At 37.8% G+C, this 22,661-nt stretch overlaps 1 protein-coding gene across 1 annotated transcript in view; it reads right to left on the reverse strand.

The window, feature by feature from the left end:
* NOX4 (NADPH oxidase 4) overlaps nt 1-22,661 on the reverse strand; it is a 178,907-nt gene that overhangs the window by 67,726 nt on the left and 88,520 nt on the right. Inside the window, exons 8-10 of the mRNA XM_003418556.4 lie at nt 18,679-18,895; nt 15,127-15,291; nt 14,933-14,995 (exon numbers count right to left, since the gene is read on the reverse strand). Coding sequence (XP_003418604.2) covers nt 14,933-14,995; nt 15,127-15,291; nt 18,679-18,895 — 445 coding nt within the window. The remainder of the gene's footprint in view (nt 1-14,932; nt 14,996-15,126; nt 15,292-18,678; nt 18,896-22,661) is intronic.

Below are 22,661 nucleotides of genomic sequence, written 5' to 3' on the forward strand. Positions count from 1 at the left end.
CCATCAGCACCTGTTCCCTTCATAGCTGTCCCTATTCTCAGTTAACACAACTCCAGATGCTTAGGCCAGACATTTTGGAGTATAACTTGACTCTTCTTTTTCTTTCATATTCCATACCAATTTATCAAGTAATCTTGTTAGCTGTCACTTTAAATTCAGAATCTGATCACTTCTCACCACTTTCACTGCCACCATCTTGGACCAAGCCATCTTCATACCTCCACCGGATGACTGCAACAGCCTCCTAACTGGTCTCCCGGCTTCTGCTCTTGTTTCCCTTCATCTATTCTTAATACAGTAGCCAGAGTGCTCTCGCTAAAAAGGAAGCCAGATCATGTCATTCCTCTACTCAGAACCCTACAGTGGTTCCCTTCTCACTCAAAGACAAAGCACTTACACAGTTCAATAAAAGACTGCATAATCTGGCTCCTTGTTACTTCTTAAACATCGTCTCCTGCTATCCTTGTAAGTAGCTCTGGTGGTAGAACAGTTAAGTGCTTGGCTATTAACTGAAAGGCTGGTAATTGAAACCCATCCAGTGGCTCCACAATCTGCTTCCATAAAAATTACAGCCATGACTCATGTAGTCACCATGAGTCAGAATAGACTCAATGGTACCAAACAACAACATCCTCCTTTTGCTTAGTGCACTCCAGTCACACTGACCTCCTCTCTTTCACACACACACACACTCACAGATACAGCTCAGTAGATATCAAGTATCACTCAGAACGAAAACTAAATTTTTAAGATGTATTTTAGACTTCCAAATAGAAATATGTGGTAGACATTTGGATATATGAAGCTGAATTTCAGAGCTGGTGTCTGGGCTGTAAATACATATTTGGGAGACAATAGCATACAGATGCAACAATAAGACTAGATGAGATCAACAGAGAAATGAGTGTGGCTACCAAGAAAAAGTTCAAGGATAGACCTAGAGAACTCCAATATTTAGAGGTCATGTGGATGAGGAGGAACAGCAAAAGAAATTGAGTAACAGTGGACAGAAAATTAGAAAAACCAGGTGAACGGATGTCCTAGAAACAAAGTGTTTCCATAAAGTGAATGATCGGCTGTATCAAATGCTGCTGATATGTCAAGCCCATTGAGGATGGGAAATGACCACTGGATTTAGCAATATCATGGTCATTGCTGATCTCGGGAAGAGATGTTTTAGTGGAGTGCTGTGGGCAAATTCCTAGTTGGAGTGGATTAATAGAGAATCAGAGAAAAGGATTTAAGAGCTGAGAAACCGAGCAGTAGCAGGATAAAGAAGTAGGTCAAGAAAGTACCTGGGTAATAGGAGATATCTAAAATTATCAATTAAGCAAATTAAGATTATTATTAAGTAGTAGGTCTGTTCTAAATTCATTGATCTTTTTAGGTTAATATTTATCATGCCACCTCTCAGCACTGAAGGAATATTTTCTCTTCCCCTGGAAAAAAAACAAGCAGCATAGTAATGTAGAACAGTTAGGTGACATTTAACCCTCAAAGAAATCAGATATCCTGTTATGTTTCACGAACATTAATGACCTTCCGAGGCAATTCCCATCACTGTGTCTGGTTTATGGTTAAGACACATTGTTGTCATACTTATTTATTATCTATCCCAACTGGGTCTCTAAGCTGTCGAAGCAAAAGATTTGTGAAACTCTATAGAAAAGCAATTTTTAATAGTTAAAGAGAGCAAGACCAGAGATCAAAACAGCTGACGCAGACTTCCTGGTTGTTTTTAAACTCCTGGAATTAAAAAATTGCAACAATAAAACTCTGCCAGTCTTGAGAAACCCATGCACATTCTTGTCTGGTTTTTATTGAAAACTGGAAAAACTATTCCCAAAGTGGCTAGCGGAGAGATTAAAAACACAAAACAGAAAAAATGATGGCAAGTGGAGGCATGCTATGTAAAAGTACAGACAATAACAAACTAACAGCTAGACTTGCCTCTGACTCATGGAAAAAGAAATACGTGAAATAAGGATATGCAAGCTTAAAAATAATGAATCACACAACTTAGAATACAGATGTCAAGAAAGCACGTTTCCAAATAAAAATAATAACGCAAGGACACAGAGGTATCCATGTAAACTCCAATATATTACTATTAAGACTGCATTATTTCTGTAATTGATAATGCATGAAAAAATATTAATGAACATAAAAAATGTTTACCTCACCTAAATACTAGGGCATGCTGTATTTTGTAGTAAGTAGGTTTTCATGCTCTTTAAAAATCATCTCTGATTTACAATCTAAATTAGGTGAGAACACCTTAATAGAGATTGGGATTGGTAAGAGAAATCCAAAAATTGATAATTATAGAGCACAGCTGGAAAACACTTTTAGAGACTCACTACATAACTGAAAAACAAAATGTGAAACTCAAACTAGATTTTAAGTCAATAAGGGTCTAAAGAGGAAGAAGAATCAGGAAAGTTGGATTCTGGTTTCAGCTTCATCATTAATTGTATGACTTTGGTTTGACTTACTTCAACAATCTATGGTTTAAACTCCCAAGAAGTAAAGAAACAAATACATTTGGACTATAAATTCTTCAAAGTCCAATGAGTTTAGATAAACTAGGATTTATATAGTCTCAATTTTAATGTCAAGTTTTAAAAATATAAAACTATCTCACAGAAGGTATATTTTTAAAACATACCATTTGTAGTGGAAACTGTGGTGTGCTGCCCAGGTCCTCTCCATTCTCCCTCTCGCCCTCCCCTTCACCTTTCACGATGAAAGCACTGATTCTCCTTTTACTCAGGTACCAAGAAAGTTATCTGCTGAGAGCTCACTGCTGAGATGTACCCCAAAATCTGCCATGTATAGAAGGAAGCTCCCTTGCTCATATTTAAGTACTTCTCCCTAGAGGCATCCCCAACCCAATGACTGGTCAATTGGAGGCTACAAAGTTTTCACCCCCTACTTCAAGATAGGTCACATCTGAACTATCATTTCTCCCATCTGTGAGGTCTTTGTGTGACAATATCCCAGTCCAATGTATGTCTTTGCTTCCCAAGTCCAGTCACTTCTTACCAAATGTTGATTTGAGTACACTCCCTAACCAACCTCCTGCATGCAAATCTCTGCCTCCTTGTCTGTTTCCCAGGAAACCCAACTTCAGACATCATTCATCCTTAATGCTAATAAGCCACTAGGGGCAAATTATTCCTTCCTCCAAATGACTGTTCCTAAACCAGTTAGCGGCCAGAGTTTGGTTAGTTGCCATGCTGCAGAATGAGGCAAAATATTCAGCTTAATCCTTGTCTTGGTTCCTTGGCCAATAACTGAAACAGCAACCATAACAACTTCCATTTATTTAAAGCTTACTATGTGCCAAGCACCATGTTTAACATTTGATAATATCTTTGTCATTAGTGTTCTGAGTAACTCTATAGAGAAGTTAATATTATTATCCGCACTTTATAAAGAAGTAAATCAGTGGTTGAATGGGTTAATTATCTTTCCCAAGGTCAAAATACAGTAAATGGGGGATCCAGGCATCCAACCCATGCTGTAGGATACCAAAATCCATGGCTTCATCACCACATAATGTCCTCTGATCTCCATCAATCTTGTCAGTAGACAAGGGCTTGCTATTTCAGCCCTGAGAGGGTGCAGGTGCACCCAGAGAAAACAATCATGAATTTCTGGGGAAAAAACATCAAATCAGCATGTCATCCTCTGTGTAAAAAAGTCAATGCCATGTATAAGGAATGTTGAAACACACTAATCGAAACTTTAACCTTTTGATTCCTAACGAAATTCATGCTCAAAACTAGTTTTACCTTGAATGCAGCTGGAGCTGGTGAAATGACTACAGCACTGCTGTGCTTTATCTTTCGTACTGCAGTTGTATTTTCAGTCTTGTAAGCTTAAACTCCATTAGAAAAAAATAAGGTGAAATGCAAAGCTAATGGATTTGTGGTCACTGTATATCTTATATATTTGATTTTTTTTTTTTCTGAACACTAACACAGGATATGAAAGTAAGTATTACACATTTTTTTTCTTAGAGAAGAATTTATTTGACTTTCAACTCTCCATAATATTAGAAGGGCTTAATAGTAGGGACAATCCAAAGCTATAAACATATTTCTCTTGAGAATATATTTTTACATATTTCCATTAAGTCTCTCTTATAAATGATAATTATTTTTGTTCTTCGATTCTTTCAGCAAAGATGTCCAAAGGGAATAGAAATATGAAAACCCGGAGCATTGAGGGGTGTTGGGAAGGATAGAGAGAGTGCAGAAGAGCTAATAACAGCCTTTCTGCCAGGCACATCTGTGTTTGTGTCTGACCTCTGCCACCAACTAGTTGTGTGACTGTGGGAGTTCCATTATTTTCTTTATCATATAGAGTTAACAGTACATGCCCCATAGGAATATAGTAAAAATTAAATAATGTAAAGGCTATGAAACAACTTCATAAGCACTTAATTAATGTTGTTGTTGTTAGGGGCCTTCAAGTTGGTTTCAATTCATAGAGACTCTATGTACAACAGAACAAAACACTGCCCAGTCCTGTGCCGCCATCATAATCATTGCTATGTTTGAGCCCATGGTTACAGCTACTGTGTCGGTTCATCTCATTGAGGGTTTTCCTCTTTTTCACTGACCCTCTATATATTATCAAGCATGATGTCCTTCTCCAGGGACTGGTCCCTCCTAATACATGTCCAAAGTAGGTGATACTAAGTTTCACCATCCTCACATCTAAGGAACATTCTGGCTGTACTTCTTCCAAGACACATTTGTTCCTTCTTCTGGCAGTCCATGGTATATTCATTATTCTTTGCCAATATCATAATTCAAAGGCATCAGTTCTTCTTTGGTCTTCCTTATTCACTGTCCAGCTTTCACATGTATATGACGTGACTGAAAATACCATGGCTTAGGTCAGGCACACCTTAGTCCTCAAAGTGACATCTTTGCTTTTTAACAATTTTCAGAGGGTCTTTTTCCAGCAGATTTGCCCAATACAATATGTCATTTGATTTCTTGGCTGCTGCTTCCATGGGCATTGATTGTTGATGCAAATAAAATAAATCCCTGACAACTTCAATCTTTTCTCAGTTTATCATGATGTTACTTATTGGTCCAGTTGTGAGGGTTTTTGTTTTCCTTATGTTGAGGTATAATCCATACTTAAATAATTGGAACTATTTTCTTTGACAAAGATGGGATCTATACATGCCCCTGCCCCGCCACCGTGGGAATCACCATGACAGAAATCGCTTTGCTTTGCTTTGCTTTGTTTTATTTAGAAAGAACCGTTAAGGGAACTACGGAGTAAAAATGTTTGAGAAGTAGGCATGACTTTTTACATGTAAGTGCAAAATAGATGTAATTGGACCAAAAGAAGGAAATGGCAGGAAAAGACAGTAAATTAACATAATACTGTATTAAAAAAAATATTATTTTTTTTATAAAGTAAAATTCAGCTTAGAAATGTTTGCTCTACTCAAATTTATTTCTAGACAGCGGAAAATTTCCCTCTTTTGAAAACAGAAACTCTCATGAGGGATAGTTTGAGTAAGTCAACTAGCAAATCCCTTCCTTTCCAAATCTGGGAAGGCTATAAACCATTTCCTAAGCCTCCACACAGGACATAGCACACAGATGGTCTGATGAAAATCATTTCCTTTGGGTAGCCAATTTAAAATATCTATGAGATATATTTTTAATAAGTATACTTCCAATTTTAGGTTTAAAATAACAAAATAAACGAAAAATAAGACTGCATGTGATTGCAAAGCTTAAACTTGCACAATTGAGAACCGTTTTAACTTATATTTTATGAAGTAAACCTAAGAAATGTTGATAGCATTTTCCAGATAGACACAAAGTCAGAGATAAGTAATTTTCCATTGTTGTTAGCCCTGGGATTGAGGGTAGGAAAGGTAAATGTGATCCACTGTCTCTGACCAGATGTTACCCATAAATTGTTTCTCCTTTGGCTTTGATAGGAGTCTCTGGGAGCTTCAAATGGTTAACACATTCACCGTTAACCAAAAGGTTGGCTGTTCAAGTCCACCCGGAGGCACCTCAGAAGAATGGCCTGGCAATTTACATGAAATTGGTAGCACAGTTCTATGCTGATACACACAGGGTCACCATGAGTTGGAATAAACCGGACAGCAACTGGTTTTTTGTGTTTTGTTTTGTTTTGATCTTTTGATGATTCTTCTGCCACCATCTTTGCTATAGGTACATTTTTTCCCTCTTGCCAACTAAGGCATTATAACCATAAAGATTAGACTTAGCACCTGGCTGGCCAGCCTTGCCTTTGATAGAGAGCCGCTGCGGCAAAATCACTCCTCCTTTCCTGTTAGTCCTAACTTTTCCTTCTCTCCAGCTTTACCTTCCAAGTAAGGTATGCTGAAAAGAGAAGGAACAAAAGGAGGCTATCCATAAGGTATTTCTTAAGCAAAGTTTCAAACACTAATTATCTGCAACATTAGGCGTTTTTCACTCTTTCAACAGATATTTATTTACTATTCTACATGCCAAACACTGTGCTATATCGATGAAAAGGCTCATGACGTTTATGGTCTAGGAGGAAGACAGGCATTAGCCAAATCATTAATTTTATAACATTGCTGTTGACCACGGTACACACTATGCTGATAAGAGCAATAGGCTGAGAAATCCACCCTAACATGGAGCGTCAGTGAAGATTCCTCAGGGGACGTGACAGTGCGATGAGATGCGAAAGATGGGCAGGAGTTACACAGGCAACGACAATGTATGGTGTGGTGTTTGGGGTTTGATTAGGTGGGAGAAGTAGAGTGTGGTTCCCATATAGAAGAGACTAGTTTATTATGCAAAGGTCCTAAAGTGAGAAAATAAAAGGTTATGTAAGTGGGTAAATTATATTTAATGAATTATTAAAGAACTTTTTATAACCTTTAATATGCTAACAGGCACTATGAATTTCTAAGAGTGACATACATTAAGCAGCAGCTCCCAAATTACAAAAAACTGTCTTTTGTTATTTTTTCCCTTCCCTCAATGAATTGAAGAAATGATCCCAATAACTTGCTTTAACTGCAATTATTCTCTTTCCCCTCTCTATCTGTCTGGTGAGAAATTCTGGTAGAAGCAGAAAGAATAAGAAGGATATTTTGCTAATTGTAGAGAAAGTAAGAAAGAACACAAAAATGTGTGAATTAAACCTCTCTGCCTCCACCCAATGCACTTTTCTGTTTTAAGAAAGCATAAAAGTTTTAAGGTATAGAACATTACTGAAACATTAACTATCTTCCATGTTTCTGTCACAGTTGGGTGATAGGCACGTGGCGATTTATTGTTCTATTATCTCTACTTTTGTACATGTTAGAAAAGATTTTTTTAAAAAACAAATAAACTATCTTCTCTGTAGTTGGCATTCAACAAATTCCTTCCTTTCTTATCCCATATTCTCTATCTACTGTGATGGTAAAGAAACAATTCTTCAAACACAAGAAAAAGTTAATTTTTGAAGTCAATTTATCACACCACCAAGATTAGGCCAAACTACTTAAACTACTAAATAAAGGCAAACTTGTGCATTTTCACCTTTTCAATTTGTCCCCCCCCTCCTTTTTTTTTTTCCTAGTATCACTTTCTTGTTTATGGAATGTATAGATGCAGAGGAATGGAAAAATATGTATTGCTTTATTTAATGAATTGAATTGTGCCCCCTAAAAAGATATGTTCATATCCTTACCCCTAGTACCTGTGAATGTATCCTTGTTTGGAAACTGGTTTTTGAAGATGTTATCAGTTAACATGAGGTCATGCTGGGGTAGAGTGAGTCCTAATCCAAGATGAGTGATGCCTTAAAAAAAAAGAAAAGAAGAGACAGAGAGAAGGTGGCCATGTGAGGAAGGAGGCTGAGACAGGAATGATACACCCACAAACCAATGAATGCCAAATATCACCGGCTGTCACCAGATGCTAGAAGAGATACACAGAACATCCTCTCTCAGGGCCTTTGAAAGAACGTGGCCAACACCATGATTTCATACTATCAGCCTCCAGAATTGTGGGGCAATAAATTTCTGTCCTTATAAGCCACCCAACTTGTGGTACTTCTTCACAATAGCCCAAGGAAACTAATACACCTTACAACTATCAGAAGTAAAATATAAAACTTCTGAGTGTATTGGACCCAATCATGTGAAAATAGCTTCATGATTCAGCTGAAACTCCACACCCAAAGATTTGTTAATTAGATTTATTTGCCACGCTCCCTGCTACCCTCACGGTGCATGGATAATCCTATCAAACTACCTTGTAGGGTGTTCATAGTCTATAGGAGTGATGGACATGTCATGGCTACTCAGCTGCTGGTAACAGCTGTGTCCTAAAGACTCTGAGGTCATGGTTTTATATTCCATGTAGGTAACTAAGTTTTACTATTCCTCCCCTTTAGTCTGCCACTTACACTAACAGCACCAAATGAAAGCACGTCTGGACTGTATTCAGCTATCACATCTATTAGGGAAACAAGTATAAATTAATTTCCTCTCTGTGGCAGGTCAGTACTGCCATTTTCCTGACAAAACACAAAGTTGTTCATTATTTCACTAGCTGCCAAACTACCTTTCCTTAATCATTAGTATATACGTTTGCTACATACGGAGTGCAAAATTTGGAGCAAATATTTATTTTTTCCTTTTAAGAAATGCTATTTAATGAATAACTTTTAGTTTTCCCCTAACCAATTAATCACTTCTCTTCTGTCTCTTTTGTTCATTAAATACAGATTTTTCTGACCTAGCTGTCCTTGCAAGTATATGTTCTTAAAGGGCAAACTCAAACTGAAAATCTAAATACCAGTTATCAATGGGCAATATTAAATAAATTACAGTACTTTCCTATTATGGAATATCATGCAGCCATTAAAAAGAATGAGGCATATGTAAATATAATAACAGGGAAAGTTGTTCATGGTACATTGTCGAGTAAAAAAAGCAAGTTAGAGAAGAATATGACCCAGCAAACAAATGTTAGACAACCGTATACATCAAAATATATAGCAAAAATATCTGGAAGGATGTATGTCAAAACTAAGGGGAGAAGAATTGGGAAATGGGAGAAATGAGTAAGACTTTCCTATTTTATTTTATACACTTGTGAACTGTTTGAATTTTTATAATGAGTTCATGTTATTTTTATAATGTAAGAAACAATTCTGATGAAAAATCCAAGGAAGTTTTAAATAAACGGACATAGTTCATGGAGAGGAAGACTCAATTTTGTTAAGATGACAGTTCTCCCCAACTTGATCTTTATATTCAATACAATCCCAATCAAAATCCCAGCAGGTTATTATGTAGATATCCACAAACTAATTCTGAAGTTTATACGAGAAGGCAAAAGACCTAGAATACCCAACACATTATTGAAAAAGAAAAACAAAGTTGGAGTATTGACACTACTCAACTTCAAGATTACTATAAAGCTATAATAATCAAGACAGTGTGATATCGGCAAAGAATTAAACAAACAGATCAAAACAGGAGCAGAATAGAGAGCCCAGAAACAGACCCAACACAAATATAGCCAACTGATCTTTGATAAAACAGCAAAGGCAATTCAGTGAAGAAAGGGGAGTTTTTTCAACAAATGGTGCTAGAACAAATGGACACCCACATTAAAAAAAAAAAAAAAAGAATCTAGAAACAGAACTTAATTTTTTTACAAAAATTAGCTCAAAATGGATCACAGACCTAAATGTGAAATGCAAAACTATAAAATTTCTAGAAGATAGCATAGGAGAAAATCTAGGTAACCTTGGATTTGGCCATTAGTCTTTATATAACACCAAAAGCACAATCCATGAAAGGAAAAATTGATAAGCTGGACTACATTAAAATCATAAACTCCTGCTTTGTGAAAGACACTGTTCAGAGACTGAAAAGGCAAGCCTCAGACTGGAAGAAGATATTTGCAAAGCATATATCTGATAAAAGACTTATATCCAAAATACAGAAAGAGCTCTTAAAACCCAATCATTAGAAAACAAAAAACTCAATTGCAAAATGGGAAAAAGACTTGACCAGACACTTCACCAAAGAAGATGTACAGACAACAAAAAATCATATGTCATTAGGAAATTGCAAATTAAAACAAGATACCACTAGACACCTATGAGATGGGTTAAAATTCAAAACAATGAGAGCACCAAATAGTGAGGAAGTGGTGCAACAGGCTTTCTCACTGGTTGGGGGCAATACAAATAGTGCAGTCACTTTGGGAGACAGTCTGGTAGTTTATTACAAGATAATCTCATCACCATGCAATCCAACAAATGCACTCCTAGGTATTTACCCGAATATTTTTAAAACCTATGTCCACACAAACACCTGTATATGAATATTTACAGCAGCTTTATCCATAATGAAAAGGAAATGAGCTCTCAGTCCACAAAAAGACATGGAGGAGCCTTAAAAGCATATTGCTAAGTGAGTGAAAACCCATTACCCACCTTAGGGTTTCCAAGGTTGTAAATCTCTATGAAAGCATACTGCCACATCTTTCTCCTGTGAAGTCAATGGTGGTTTCAAACCACTGACCTTTTAGTTAGCAGCCCATCACTTTAACTACTATACCACCAGGGCTCCTAAGTGAAAGAAGTCAATCTGAAAAGTCTACATACTGTATGATTCCAACTATATGACATTTTAGGGAAAGCAAAACTATAAGGACAATAAAAAGATCAGTGGTTTCCAGGGGTTTGGGGGATGGGAGGAAGATGAATAGGCGATTGTTAGGGCAGATCAGCAGCAAATCACTTGCTCAAAATTCAAAAAGGAAAACAGCAGTCTTAGTCATCTAGTGCTACTATAACAGAAATAACACAAGTAGGTGGCCTTAACAAAAAGAAATTTAATTTCTCACAGTCTAGTAGGCTAGAAGTTCAAATTCAGGGCATTAGCTCCAAGGGAAGGCTTTCTATGTTGGCTCTGGAGGAAGGTCCTTGTCACCAATCTTCCCCTGGACTAGGAGCTTCTCTGTGCAGGAATCCCAGGTCCAAAGGATGTGCTCTGTTCCCAGCAGTGCTTTCTTGGTGGTATGAGGTCCCCAACTCTCTGCTTGCTTCCCTTTCCTTTTATCTCTTGTAAGATAAAAAGTGATGCTGGCCGTACTCCAGGGAAACTCCCTTTACATTGGATCAGGGATGTGACTTGAGCAATGGTGTTACATCCCACTCTAATCCTCTTTAACCACAGGCAGAGATTATGATTTAATACACATAGGAAAATCACAAAATGGAGGACCACACAATACTGGGAATCATGGGCTAACCAAGTTGACAGATATTTTAGGGGGACATAATTCAATCCATGACATTCCATCCTTTGACCCCCCAAAATTCACATCCTTGCCACATGAAACATATATTCACCTCATATCATAGCAAGTCTTAAATCAACTCCAAGTCCAAAATCCAAAAATTCATCTTCATCTGTGACATCTAGAATACAAGTTATCTGTTTCCAAAGGTACAATGGCAAAACAGGCACAAGCTAGACATTTCCATTACAAATAGGAGAAACTGGAGGGAAAGAAGGGATAACAGGCACCAACCAAGTCAGCAGAACTCATTACATTAGCCTTCAACACTTGAAAATAATTCTCTGTTCTCTGAGACAATTTACACAATGGCCCAGCCCTCCAGACTCTAGGTATTGACCACATTCTCAGGATTCTGAGTGGAGGCCCCTTGCCCCTGGGCTTCAACTCCACCTTCCAGGCGTACTGGTAAGGCAACTCTGCTCCTTCAGCTTTAGGCGGAGGAGTCGTCATCCGAGTGGTGACTCCACCCTTAGAAACACCAGAGGTCATGGCTCCACCCTTTGAAATCCCTGAGGTCGTGGCCATACCTGTGTTCCTTGGCCTCTCCACCCTCGGGCCTCACGCCTGCATCTGCCCTGCTGGGGCAAGTGTTCCAAAGCTCGGTAGCTCCACCAATAAGTGCCTGGAGGCACCCTACTCCACCAGGAAGCCTGCACACAGGCGTGGGTCTCACTCTGTGGGTCAGCTTCAGTGCTTATCTCCTGGTTCTGTTGTTGCTGGTTCACTGCTGCTGCCAGTCCTCTGCTGCTGCTTCTTACCATCTAACCATCTACACCTTCTCTGGTGTTAAAGTTCTCCTCACTTCCTTCTGAGTCTTCTATCCATTCACAGTTTCAAAACTACTTCCACATTTTAGGTTATCTGTTAGAGCAACATCCCACTTTGGGTACCAAATTTTGTCTTAGTCATCTAGTGCTGCTATAACAGAAATACCGCAAGTGGATGGCTTTAACAAAGAGAAATTTATTTTCTCACAGTCTAGTAGGTAGAAGTCCAAGTTCAGGGTGTTAGCTCCAGGGGAAGGCTTTCTCTGGCAGCTCTGGAGGGAGGTCCTTGTCACCAACGTTCCCCTGGACTAGGAGCTTCTCTGCGCAGGTACCCTGGGTCCAAAGGACATGCTCTGCTCCTGGCACTGCTTTCTTGGTGGTATGAGGTCCCCAACTTCCTGCTTGCTTCTCTCTTTTATATCTCAAAAGAGATTGGCTTAAGACACTATCTAATCTCGTAGATCTCATCAATATAACCGCTGCTAATCCATCTCACTAACATCACAGTGACAGAATTTACAACACATAGGAAAATCACAAAATGGAGGACAACTACACAATACTGAGAATCATGGTCTAATCAAGATGACAGATACTTTTGGGGGACACAATTCAATCCATGACAACGTCCAATTGTTTTTTTTTCTGTAAGTTCTTCCTTCAAATGCAAATCTTCTGTTCTCTCAGCAGTTCTGGGTAGTTCTGCGTGTTTTTTTCAAAAGCAAATCTGAGAGGGGCTCAGGTTTTCAACCTAAAGTCCCCACCCTATACACAAGGCTACTGCATGCAAACAACCTGTGTTTCTCTTGGGCAAATCCTATCTCCCCTTTTAGCAGATCCAATCAAATATTGGCTGAAGGCAGAGTTACACACTCTCTGTAATCTATAATACCCAATATTCATTTCTAGCATACATTTAGGTCTGCTTTACAACATGAGATATGAGAAACATTCATATATCCATACTACCCTCAGATAAATGAATAATCCTAAACACATAACCCTTTTAAAATATTCCAGTTTAGTTTTCTCTACACCTTAACTATCTTCCCATTCATATGCATATGGTCTTGGGCCTCTGACTGGGTGGGACCAGAAGATCCTGGTCCCCTATCAATCATTCTCCTTATGTGGCCTGGCTTTTGCCCCAGGCCACTCCAGGTGCAACTTTTCAGTCATTACAGGTAACAACTACCAAAGTAATGATCTAAGAATCAAAAGTTTCACTTCCCAAGCCCCTTTAGTCTTTCTCCTACAAAGTCCCAAGCTTTCGTGAGTCTGGAGCCATTGCAAAGAATCCCACTTCTGACACCAGCTGTAAAAATGGCCAGGGGGCAGTCTCTGACCTTCTCTTCACAAGGGAAAAGGAGAATCAAGATCAACAGCCTGTCTGATTCCCAGGAGGCAGAGGTCAGACATGCCTCCTCTCTCTGCCATCTTTACTAATTCAGCATCAACCATCCCTTCCACAGTACTTTCTACAGGGTTAGATAATTCATTGCGATGGCCCCACAGAACTCACAGACCATATGCACAATTATGGGGTTTATTAGGGAAGTAAGAATTACAATTCAGGCTCAAGAACACCTCAGGATATAGTTCTTCTATCAGGATAGCCTCTTCCCAGCTGTGCTTGAAGACACACCTCTCCCTGGCCCTCAGTCTCTGCCTGAAGGCACTCAGCTTTCTCTCTCTGTGGGCTAGGATGCCTACCATACTGTCTCTTGCTGCTGGATCTCTCCTTCCTTGGTAGTGGTGGACTCCTCCCCTTTGCTCTGGAACTGGCTCTCTTTTAATGCAGAACTGACTAATCCTCTTGGTAGTCCACAATTACCCTACAACACAATCACCTGAGTGGGAGTTACAAGACCATGGTTAGAAAGGCCACATGCAAAAGTATTAATCCACCACAGGTAGTGAAATTATTCTGTGTGAGTCTGTAATAGTGAATATATGACCTCATACATTTTTTAAAACCCAGAGGACTGTACGACACAAAGAGTGAACACTTATATAAACTATGAACTTTAGTTAATAATGTATTAACATTGGTTCATTAATTATAACAAATGTAACACACTAAGATAATAATAGGGGAAACTGGGGTATGTATATGTGAAATCTTTGTACTTTCTGCACAATATTTCTATAAACCTAAAACTGCTATGAAAAGTAAAAATTATTAATAATAATTTTAGGAACATACCAATAGGTTACAAGTATTTGATGGCCCCAATCAGTTAGCTGGAATCTCCATTATTTACACTACTTTATTTCTCCAAGTTTATTTTCCACTACCTCCCCCATACATAGCATGGATACTAATGACATTGGGCTTTACCTATTCTAAACACTGCCTAGATTTTCTAATGCTTCCATCTCAACTAAGAATACCCCCTTTTTTCTTAAATTCAATTACCCTAAAAAGAAAATATGCCCATATGAGACTCTGTGCACATACGAGAACTGTGCACATAGAGAATTGTACAAACATGAGAACATGATGTACTTTATAAAAGAAAAAGTAGAGACTTCCGAGGAATTTTCTGCATCTTGAATGAACACGCTTTAACAAATCTTTAATATATCACCTCCTGAATTGTAAAGTAACAGAAAATAATAAATAAGTATAAAGTTTCTGAACAGATAACCATATTTCTGTATAAAACAATGACTTTCTTAAACATTAAGGATATTACGACATCCCTGAATAATTTTTAGAATAAGATAGAGAATACAAAGAAAGCAAAAAAGTGCATTTCACTTCAAATAAAAAAATTAAAAATCAAGAACCAAATTTCTTACCATTGTGAGGGTAAATGGATGATTTTCTAATGCAGACACACTGGGACAATGTAGGATGATATACTAAAAAGAAACAGATCATTTTTAAATGATCAAGAAAGGAGCTCACATATTCCAATGATGCTATGTCTGCTAATTTTCAAAAACTAAATAAGAATAAAGGGTATATTAAAAGTTGCTGACCACTAACTCACCTGGCCAGGTCTTGCTTTAAAATTTTCTTTGACCATTCGAATTTCCATGACATTTGAGGGATGACTTATGACTGAGATGATGGTCACTGGCTTATTGCTTCGAATACATCTGTAAAGTCTTTCAGCACAGTATAGACACAAAGGTCCAGAAATCCAGAGCCAAGTCTAAAGAATTTTTGAAAATACCCTTAAGAAATTGCTTATCTCACACATTTTAGTAATAACATTTTAATCTGTTTTTTTTTTTTTTTAATGATTTCATCATGTTATCAACTGTCTTAGGTAAATATTTTTTTTTTTTTTTAATTTTTGTTATGCATTAGATGAAAGTTTACAGAGCAAATTAGTTTCCCATTCAACAGTTTGTCCATGAAGTGTTCCATGACATTGGTTTCACAACGTGCCAGCACTCTCCCCATTTCTGCCCCAGGTTCCTCGTTTCCTTTTGTCCTGATTTTCTACCCCTTCCTGCCTTCTCATCTTTGCTTTTAAACAAATGTTGCCTTTTTGATCTCATTTTTTTTTTTTTTTTAATAATTGTTCTAAGGAACACCTTCTTCTCAGGTGTTACCGCTTATTTTACAGGACTGTCTATGGCTTGGCTGAAAGATGGCCTCAGGGAATGGGTTCAGTTCCAGTTCAGAGGGGTGTCTTAGGGTCATAGTCTTGGGGGTTCCTCTGTATTTTAAAATCTATATTTTAAATAATAAAAAGTGAAGGACTAAAAAACAATAAGTGCTCACTGCAACTCATTCAAATAATACAGATATAAAAAATAAAAGAGAAGTGATGCTAAGACCACACTATCAGACCCCAGGCCCCAGGTATAACAATCATTAACAGATAGGTATACATCCTTTCATAATTCTTCTGTGCACACAGCAAATGTATAATGTGTATATACAATATCTTTCTGTAGAAAGAAGGAGGTTGAAAGCACAGGTAAATCTGAGAATGAGTTTAGAAAAAAATGTAACAGTCCAATGTTTATTAAAAAAAGAAAAGAGAAAATCGTAGATATTTTATAACTTATAATAGACACATATTCTAAAAAATGGGATATGTTAGGCATTATTTTGCAAGTTACTTTTACATAATATCATATAAACAGAAGATAATGCTTAGAATTTGAAAACAATGATAAATTTTAAATATGTGCTAGGTGGACAGCCCTGATCCCTGGATAACTGAGTACTTTGGGAAGTATAGAAGCCTGTGTGGCCAACCTTTCTCCTACAACTGCACACTACATCTTCCTTATCACTATGAGGCCTCTACTCAAAAATCACCATTTTAATGGTTACATTTTAAAATCTTATTTATATAGTTGTCCTAGATCTACCACCTTCCATGCAGACAGATCATGTCTCTTCCTCATATAAGGGCATTTAGCCCAACAGTGTGTGAAGACCAGGCAACACAGAACAAGCCCTGCAAGGTAGTAACCCTGCAACTTTGTGACAAATACCCTTTAAGCATCAGGTCCAACATGAGTAAAATAGGAGTCCCCATACCTGCCCTATCTAGCATTCAGCATTGTGTAAAGGCCAGAAAAATTCTCAACACTGTCAATTCTAATGGAAATTAAAGGACTATTATTAATAATAAACACAAGACTAGCACACTTATTCCAATATTATCCTCATATTGACTGTAGCTTTCGGCTCCCTTTTCTTCTCTTCTGAAGACAGACATTTAGCATCACTATTTTAGAATTCTACTTTGTATAGGAAAAGAGTACAATTTTCTGTGTGGGCAGCCACAAGTGAAGATTTAAAAAACCAAAAATGCATTGTTGTCAAGTTGATTCTGACTTATAGCAACCCTATAGGACAGAGTAGAACTGCCCCGTAGAGTTTCCAAGGAGCACTTGGTGGATTCAAACAGTTGACCTTTTGGATAGCAGCCGTACCATTTAACTACTATACCACCAGGGTTTCCAGTGAAGATTAGGACCCTTATTTAACTACCTGAGCAATTACTTTCATGAAGTAATATGAAGAAGATAGTCTAACATGCATTCATATGACGCTTTATAGTCTACAAATCACATCTGCATGCATTGATCTAATGGCTGTACAACAAGCCTTTGAGTTCTTATCATTATATCCACTTTACAAGTAAGATGAGTTGAGATTCTGACTATTTAAAAAAATTAGTTGAGTTCAGAGGTAGAGTCAGAAAATAAACTTAGGTTTTCCAACTCTTGGTGCAGGGTTTTTCTCCCAAAGTTATTCTCCCATGGTGCTTCAATGACATTTAGGGAGTATCTTTTCACAGGTAGCAGGGATGCACACATAGGAAGGCAGGGGAAGAAAATCTCTCTCAGGGATACTACATAAAAGCCTCAGGGCCTTTCTGTTGCCAGGGTAACTTCAGTTCACAAACTGTTTATCTTGACCTCATTCTGAGACGGGGCTTTACTCTTCTAAATTGTTGCTGAAGAATACACAACTATGTGAAATAGAACCATTAAACTATAAGAAAAAGGGGCAACTTTAATCCAATTTCCATAAGAAAAATGTTTAAGATTTAAAATAAACTCATAACTATGTAATGTGCCAACCACAGTGGGCTTGCATTTCCCAAATAAACTAAGAGGCAGGGTCTTCGGCTTTAATAAAAGCTACCAGTTAAAGAATCAAGTACTTGAAAGTCAAGGTACAAGTGGAACCTCAGAAGTGAAGTGGAATGCTGATTAGTAAGAAAAGAGGAGGAAAGAAAGCACAAGGAAAGCGCTGTTGATCAGGCAATGCAACATTTCCTTTGTGGGTAAGCACTTTTCCCTAAGTTAAAAAAAAAAAAAAAAATGTAAGAACTTGGGTTTTTTTTGTTTCAAGTGAACCAAGGAAGATATAATAGGAAAGAGAAATTGTGAGGAAAGATAGCATCTGAAGGGCACATTTGTGTACCAATGGAGCTATCACAATATAACCTCTGGTTTCCTTTTCCTGATATGAAGAATGACTGCTATGTAGTCAACATTTCTGTTTTTTTCTGCCCAATTTTAGTGTAATTATAAGACAAATAAGGAGCCTTGTTAGTAAGTGGTTAAGTGCTCAGTTGCTAACCAAAAGGTCAGCGGTTGGAATCCACTAGCCATTCAACAGGAGAAAGATGCTGACAGTCTGCTTCCGTAAAGATTAACCAGGAAGACCAAATTCGTTGCCATCAGGTAGCTTCTGACTCATAGTGACCCTACAGGACAGAGTAGAACTGCCTCAAAGGGTTTCCAAGAAGTGGCTGGTAGGTTTGAACTGGCAACCTTTGGGTTAACAGCAAAGCTCTTAATCACTGCACCACCAGTATACCATGAAGATTACAGCCTTGGAAATCCTATGGGGCAGTTCTACACTGTCAAATAAAGTCTCTATGAGTCCAAATCGACTCCACCCCAACGTGTATAATACAAATATTCAAAAAGCATTCTCATCATTCCACAAGAATAATTGCTTTATATAGCTTCAAAAAACCTATTTAAATACAATTTTGATCAACCATTATAGGAACCGGGATTTGCAGAAACCATCTAAGACACAGAATTAATTTAACCTGTGGAAAATTAGCTTGGAACCTGGGCTCTTCCTTACAAATCTTCACAAACATATTCCGTGTAAGCTCATCTGGTTTTGAAAATTCTCCAGGGAAAAGTTCATGGAAGTCCTCTGAGAGATACTCTGGTAAGGAAATATTCTGGTAGCGGGTCCGGTTAAGACTGATGCAGCCAGGAGGGTGGGTATCTAAATTAGTTTGATACTTCAGCAGCCCTCTAAAATTTAAAAAAAAAAAGAGGGGGATAAAAAAATAATTGAGAGCAGGGGACATAATAAAAGAAAATAACCCTTCTCTTGGTAACTTCACATAGCATTTTTCTAAAAAGTATTCCTTACGTATCATATTTAGGAGAAACCTCAAAATTTTTAATAAATTATTTTACAGGGAACTAAATGAAAATTTCTGGCCTCCCAAACAAATGCCAAAAATGTGCAATAGGGAAGAACAACTGCACTCTAACTATCCCTGAACTTGACAGCCTTTACTTCAAGTCTATTAGACTTCTGTGCAATCACACAGAAGTTTTTACTTCAATAAACACTGTAATGATGAGCGATTTTGTTATACCTTCAAACAGAAATGGAAAAGTACAGGGATCACATCTGACTTGGGTAAGACTAGATAAAACAAGCCCTCCTGATTTAGACAAAAATGTTCAACAATAATAACAACAGGAACTGGAAGCTTGCCTCCTCTATGATCTGAAAACAAAATTACACATACCAATTAGACCCTAAACCTGTTTACTTTTCTATTTCTCCATAAACAGGATGACATATAAGTCTCAAAATAATGAAATCTGGCAGGAGAGCCTAAAGTCCTGAAATTCTATTTTGATTCTTTTTTTTACTTTGTAACATTCTAAGACAAAATATTCAACTTTTTATTTCCTACTAATAAGGAGTTAAGTAGGATCTACCTCATGGGGACAGTGCTTCAAATTATAGATTTGCAGAGCATCAATAAGAAAGAGCACTGCTTCATAAGCAAATGTAGAAAAAATAAGGTAAGATTATGAAAGGCACTGAAAACTTTGTTGTGTGTTTTATTTTTACTTTAGAGGGCAGAAAAAGTATTTTGCTTCCAAAATGATTTTTTCTGGTTGGCTAAGGAACAGGGTGAGGCAGTGGTTAAGTGCTCAGATGCTAACCAAAATGTCGACAGTTCAAACCCACCAGTCACTCCACCAGAAGAAAGATGTGGCAGTCTGCTCCCATAAAGATTACAGCCTTAGAAACCCTATGGGGCAGCTCTGTTCTGTCCTGTAGCGTTCCTATGAGTCAGGATTGACTCAAGGGCTGCAGGATTTTTTTTTAAGTGTGTGTTATTTTCAAATTACCCTTCATGTTCCCCAATAATTAATTTAAATAGCTTAAAAGATGTATCTTTAAGTGTATCATAGGTATAATGATTTTACAAAGACAATATTTTAAAATAACAAAAACTGTAACACAAATAATGATAGTAAATAGATAAACCATAAAAAAGTTAGCAATGCAATGGCTGAGGCAGACCTTGGCAGAATTTGCTATCTCTTTAACCTGACCAGTTTCCTTTTTTTTCCTGTTTATGTTCAGCTCCTTGTAATCTCTTCTTTTTGTTTTGCTTTCTTCCTTCAAACTAGTCATCATAAAGTCATTAGGGAGCACATAGTACAGGTCAGGGGCAACTAACTAGTGGACTGCATTACACCACATTCATCTATAGTAGGCCACACACACATATTTTTCCTTTTTGAGTAATAGTAGATAATGGCCTGGGTGTGGCATAAACTGACAGATATCATGTAAGTCAAATATATAAGTATTTTCTTTTTGTCAATATCCCTTCATAGGGTTCTAATCCCATATTACAATTGTTGTAATATTATCTTGGACAAGCTATTACTTTGATTTGCCTCCATTACACTTAATGATTTACCCAACCCTATTGCTTCCAATAGTAGTTGGAAAATACGGCCTTGGTGATAGAAACAATGCCAGAGATCGAATGATAGAATTCGCAAGACCAACGACATCTTCATTGCAAATACCTTCTTTCACCAACATAAACGGCGACTATACACATGGACCTCGCCAGATGGAACACACAGAAATCAAATTGACTACATCTGTAGAAAGAGACGATGGAAACGCTCAATATCATCAGTCAGAACAAGGCCAGGGGCCAACTGTGGAACAGACCATCAATTGCTCATATGCAAGTTCAAGCTGAAACTGAAGAAAATCAGAGCAAGTCCACGAGAGCCAAAATATGACCTTGAGTATACCCCATCTGAATCTAGAGACCATCTCAAAAACAGATTTGACACACTGAACACTAGTGACCAAAGACCAGAGGAGTTGTGGAATGACACCAAGGATATAATCCATGAAGAAAGCAAGAGGTCACTGAAAAGACAGGAAAGAAAGAAAAGAGGAGACTCTGAAACTTGCTCTTGAGCATCAAGCAGCTAAAGCAAAAGGAAGAACTGATGAAGTAAAAGAACTGAACAGAAGATTTCAAAGGGCCTCTGGAAGAGACAAAATAAAGTATTATAATGACATGTGCAAAGAGCTGGAGATGGAAAACCAAAAGGGAAGAACACGCTCGGCACTTCTCAAGCGGAAAGAACTGAAGAAAAAATTCAAGCCTCAAGTTGCAATAGTGAAGAATTCCATGGGGAAAATAATAAAAGATGCAGGAAGCATCAAAAGAAGATGGAAGGAATAAACACAGTCATTATACCAAAAAGAATTAGTCAATTTCCAGCCATTTCAAGAGGTGGCATATGATCAGGAACCAATGGTACTGAAGGAAGAAGTCCAAGCTGCTCTGAAGGGACTGGTAAAAAAGGCGGCTCCAGGAATTGATACAATATCAATTGGGATGTTTCAACAAACAGATGCAGCACTGGAGGTGCTCACTCGTCTATGCCAAGAAATATGGAAGACAGCTTCCTGGCCAACTGATTGGAAGAGATCCATATTTATGCCTCTTCCTGAAAAAGGTGATCCAACCGAATGTGGAAATTATACAACAATATCATTAATATCACACGCAAGCAAAATTCTGCTGAAGATCATTCAAAAACGGCTGCAGCAGTATATCCACAGGGAACTGCCAGAAATTCAGACTGGTTTCAGAAGAGGACGTGGAACCAGGGATATCATTGCTAATGTCAGATGGATCCTGGCAGAAAGCAGACAATACCAGAAGGATGTTTACCTGTGTTTTATTGATTCTGCAAAGGCATTTGACTGTGTGGATCATAACAAACAAACAAAGTGTGGATAACACTGTGAAGAATGGGAATTGCAGAACACTTGATTGTGCTCATGAGGAACCTTTACATAGATCAAGAGGGAGCTGTTCAGACAGAACAAGGGGATGCTGATTGGTTTAAAGTCAGGAAAGGTGTGCATCAGGGTTATATTCTTTCACCGTAACTATTTAATCTGTATGCAGAACAAATAAAACGAGAAACTGGACTATATGAAGAAGAACGGGGCATCAAGATTGGAGGAAGACTCATTAACAACCTGCATTATGCAGATGACACAACCTTCCTTGCCAAAAGTGAAAAGGACTTGAAGAACTTACTAATGAAGATCAAAGACCACAGCCTTCAGTATGGATTACACCTCAACATAAAGAAAACAAAAATCCTCACAACTGGACCAATGAGCAACATCATGATAAACGGAGAAAAGACTGAAGTTGTCAAGGATTTCATTTTACTTGGATCCACAATCAACAGCCATGGAAGCAGCAGTCAAGAAATCAAAAGACTCATTGCATTGGGCAAATCTGCTGCAAAGGACCTCTTTAAAGTGTTTAAGAGCAAAGATGTCACCCTGAAGACTAAGGTGCACCTGACCCAAGCCATGGTATTTTCAGTGGCATCATATGCATGTGAAAGCTGGACAATGAATAAGGAAGACCGAAGAAGAGTTGACGCCTTTGAATTGCGGTGTTGGCGAAGAACACTGGATATACCA

Source organism: Loxodonta africana, chromosome 7 (genome assembly GCF_030014295.1).
Source record: "Loxodonta africana isolate mLoxAfr1 chromosome 7, mLoxAfr1.hap2, whole genome shotgun sequence".
In the NCBI taxonomy this organism is placed as follows: domain Eukaryota; kingdom Metazoa; phylum Chordata; class Mammalia; order Proboscidea; family Elephantidae; genus Loxodonta; species Loxodonta africana.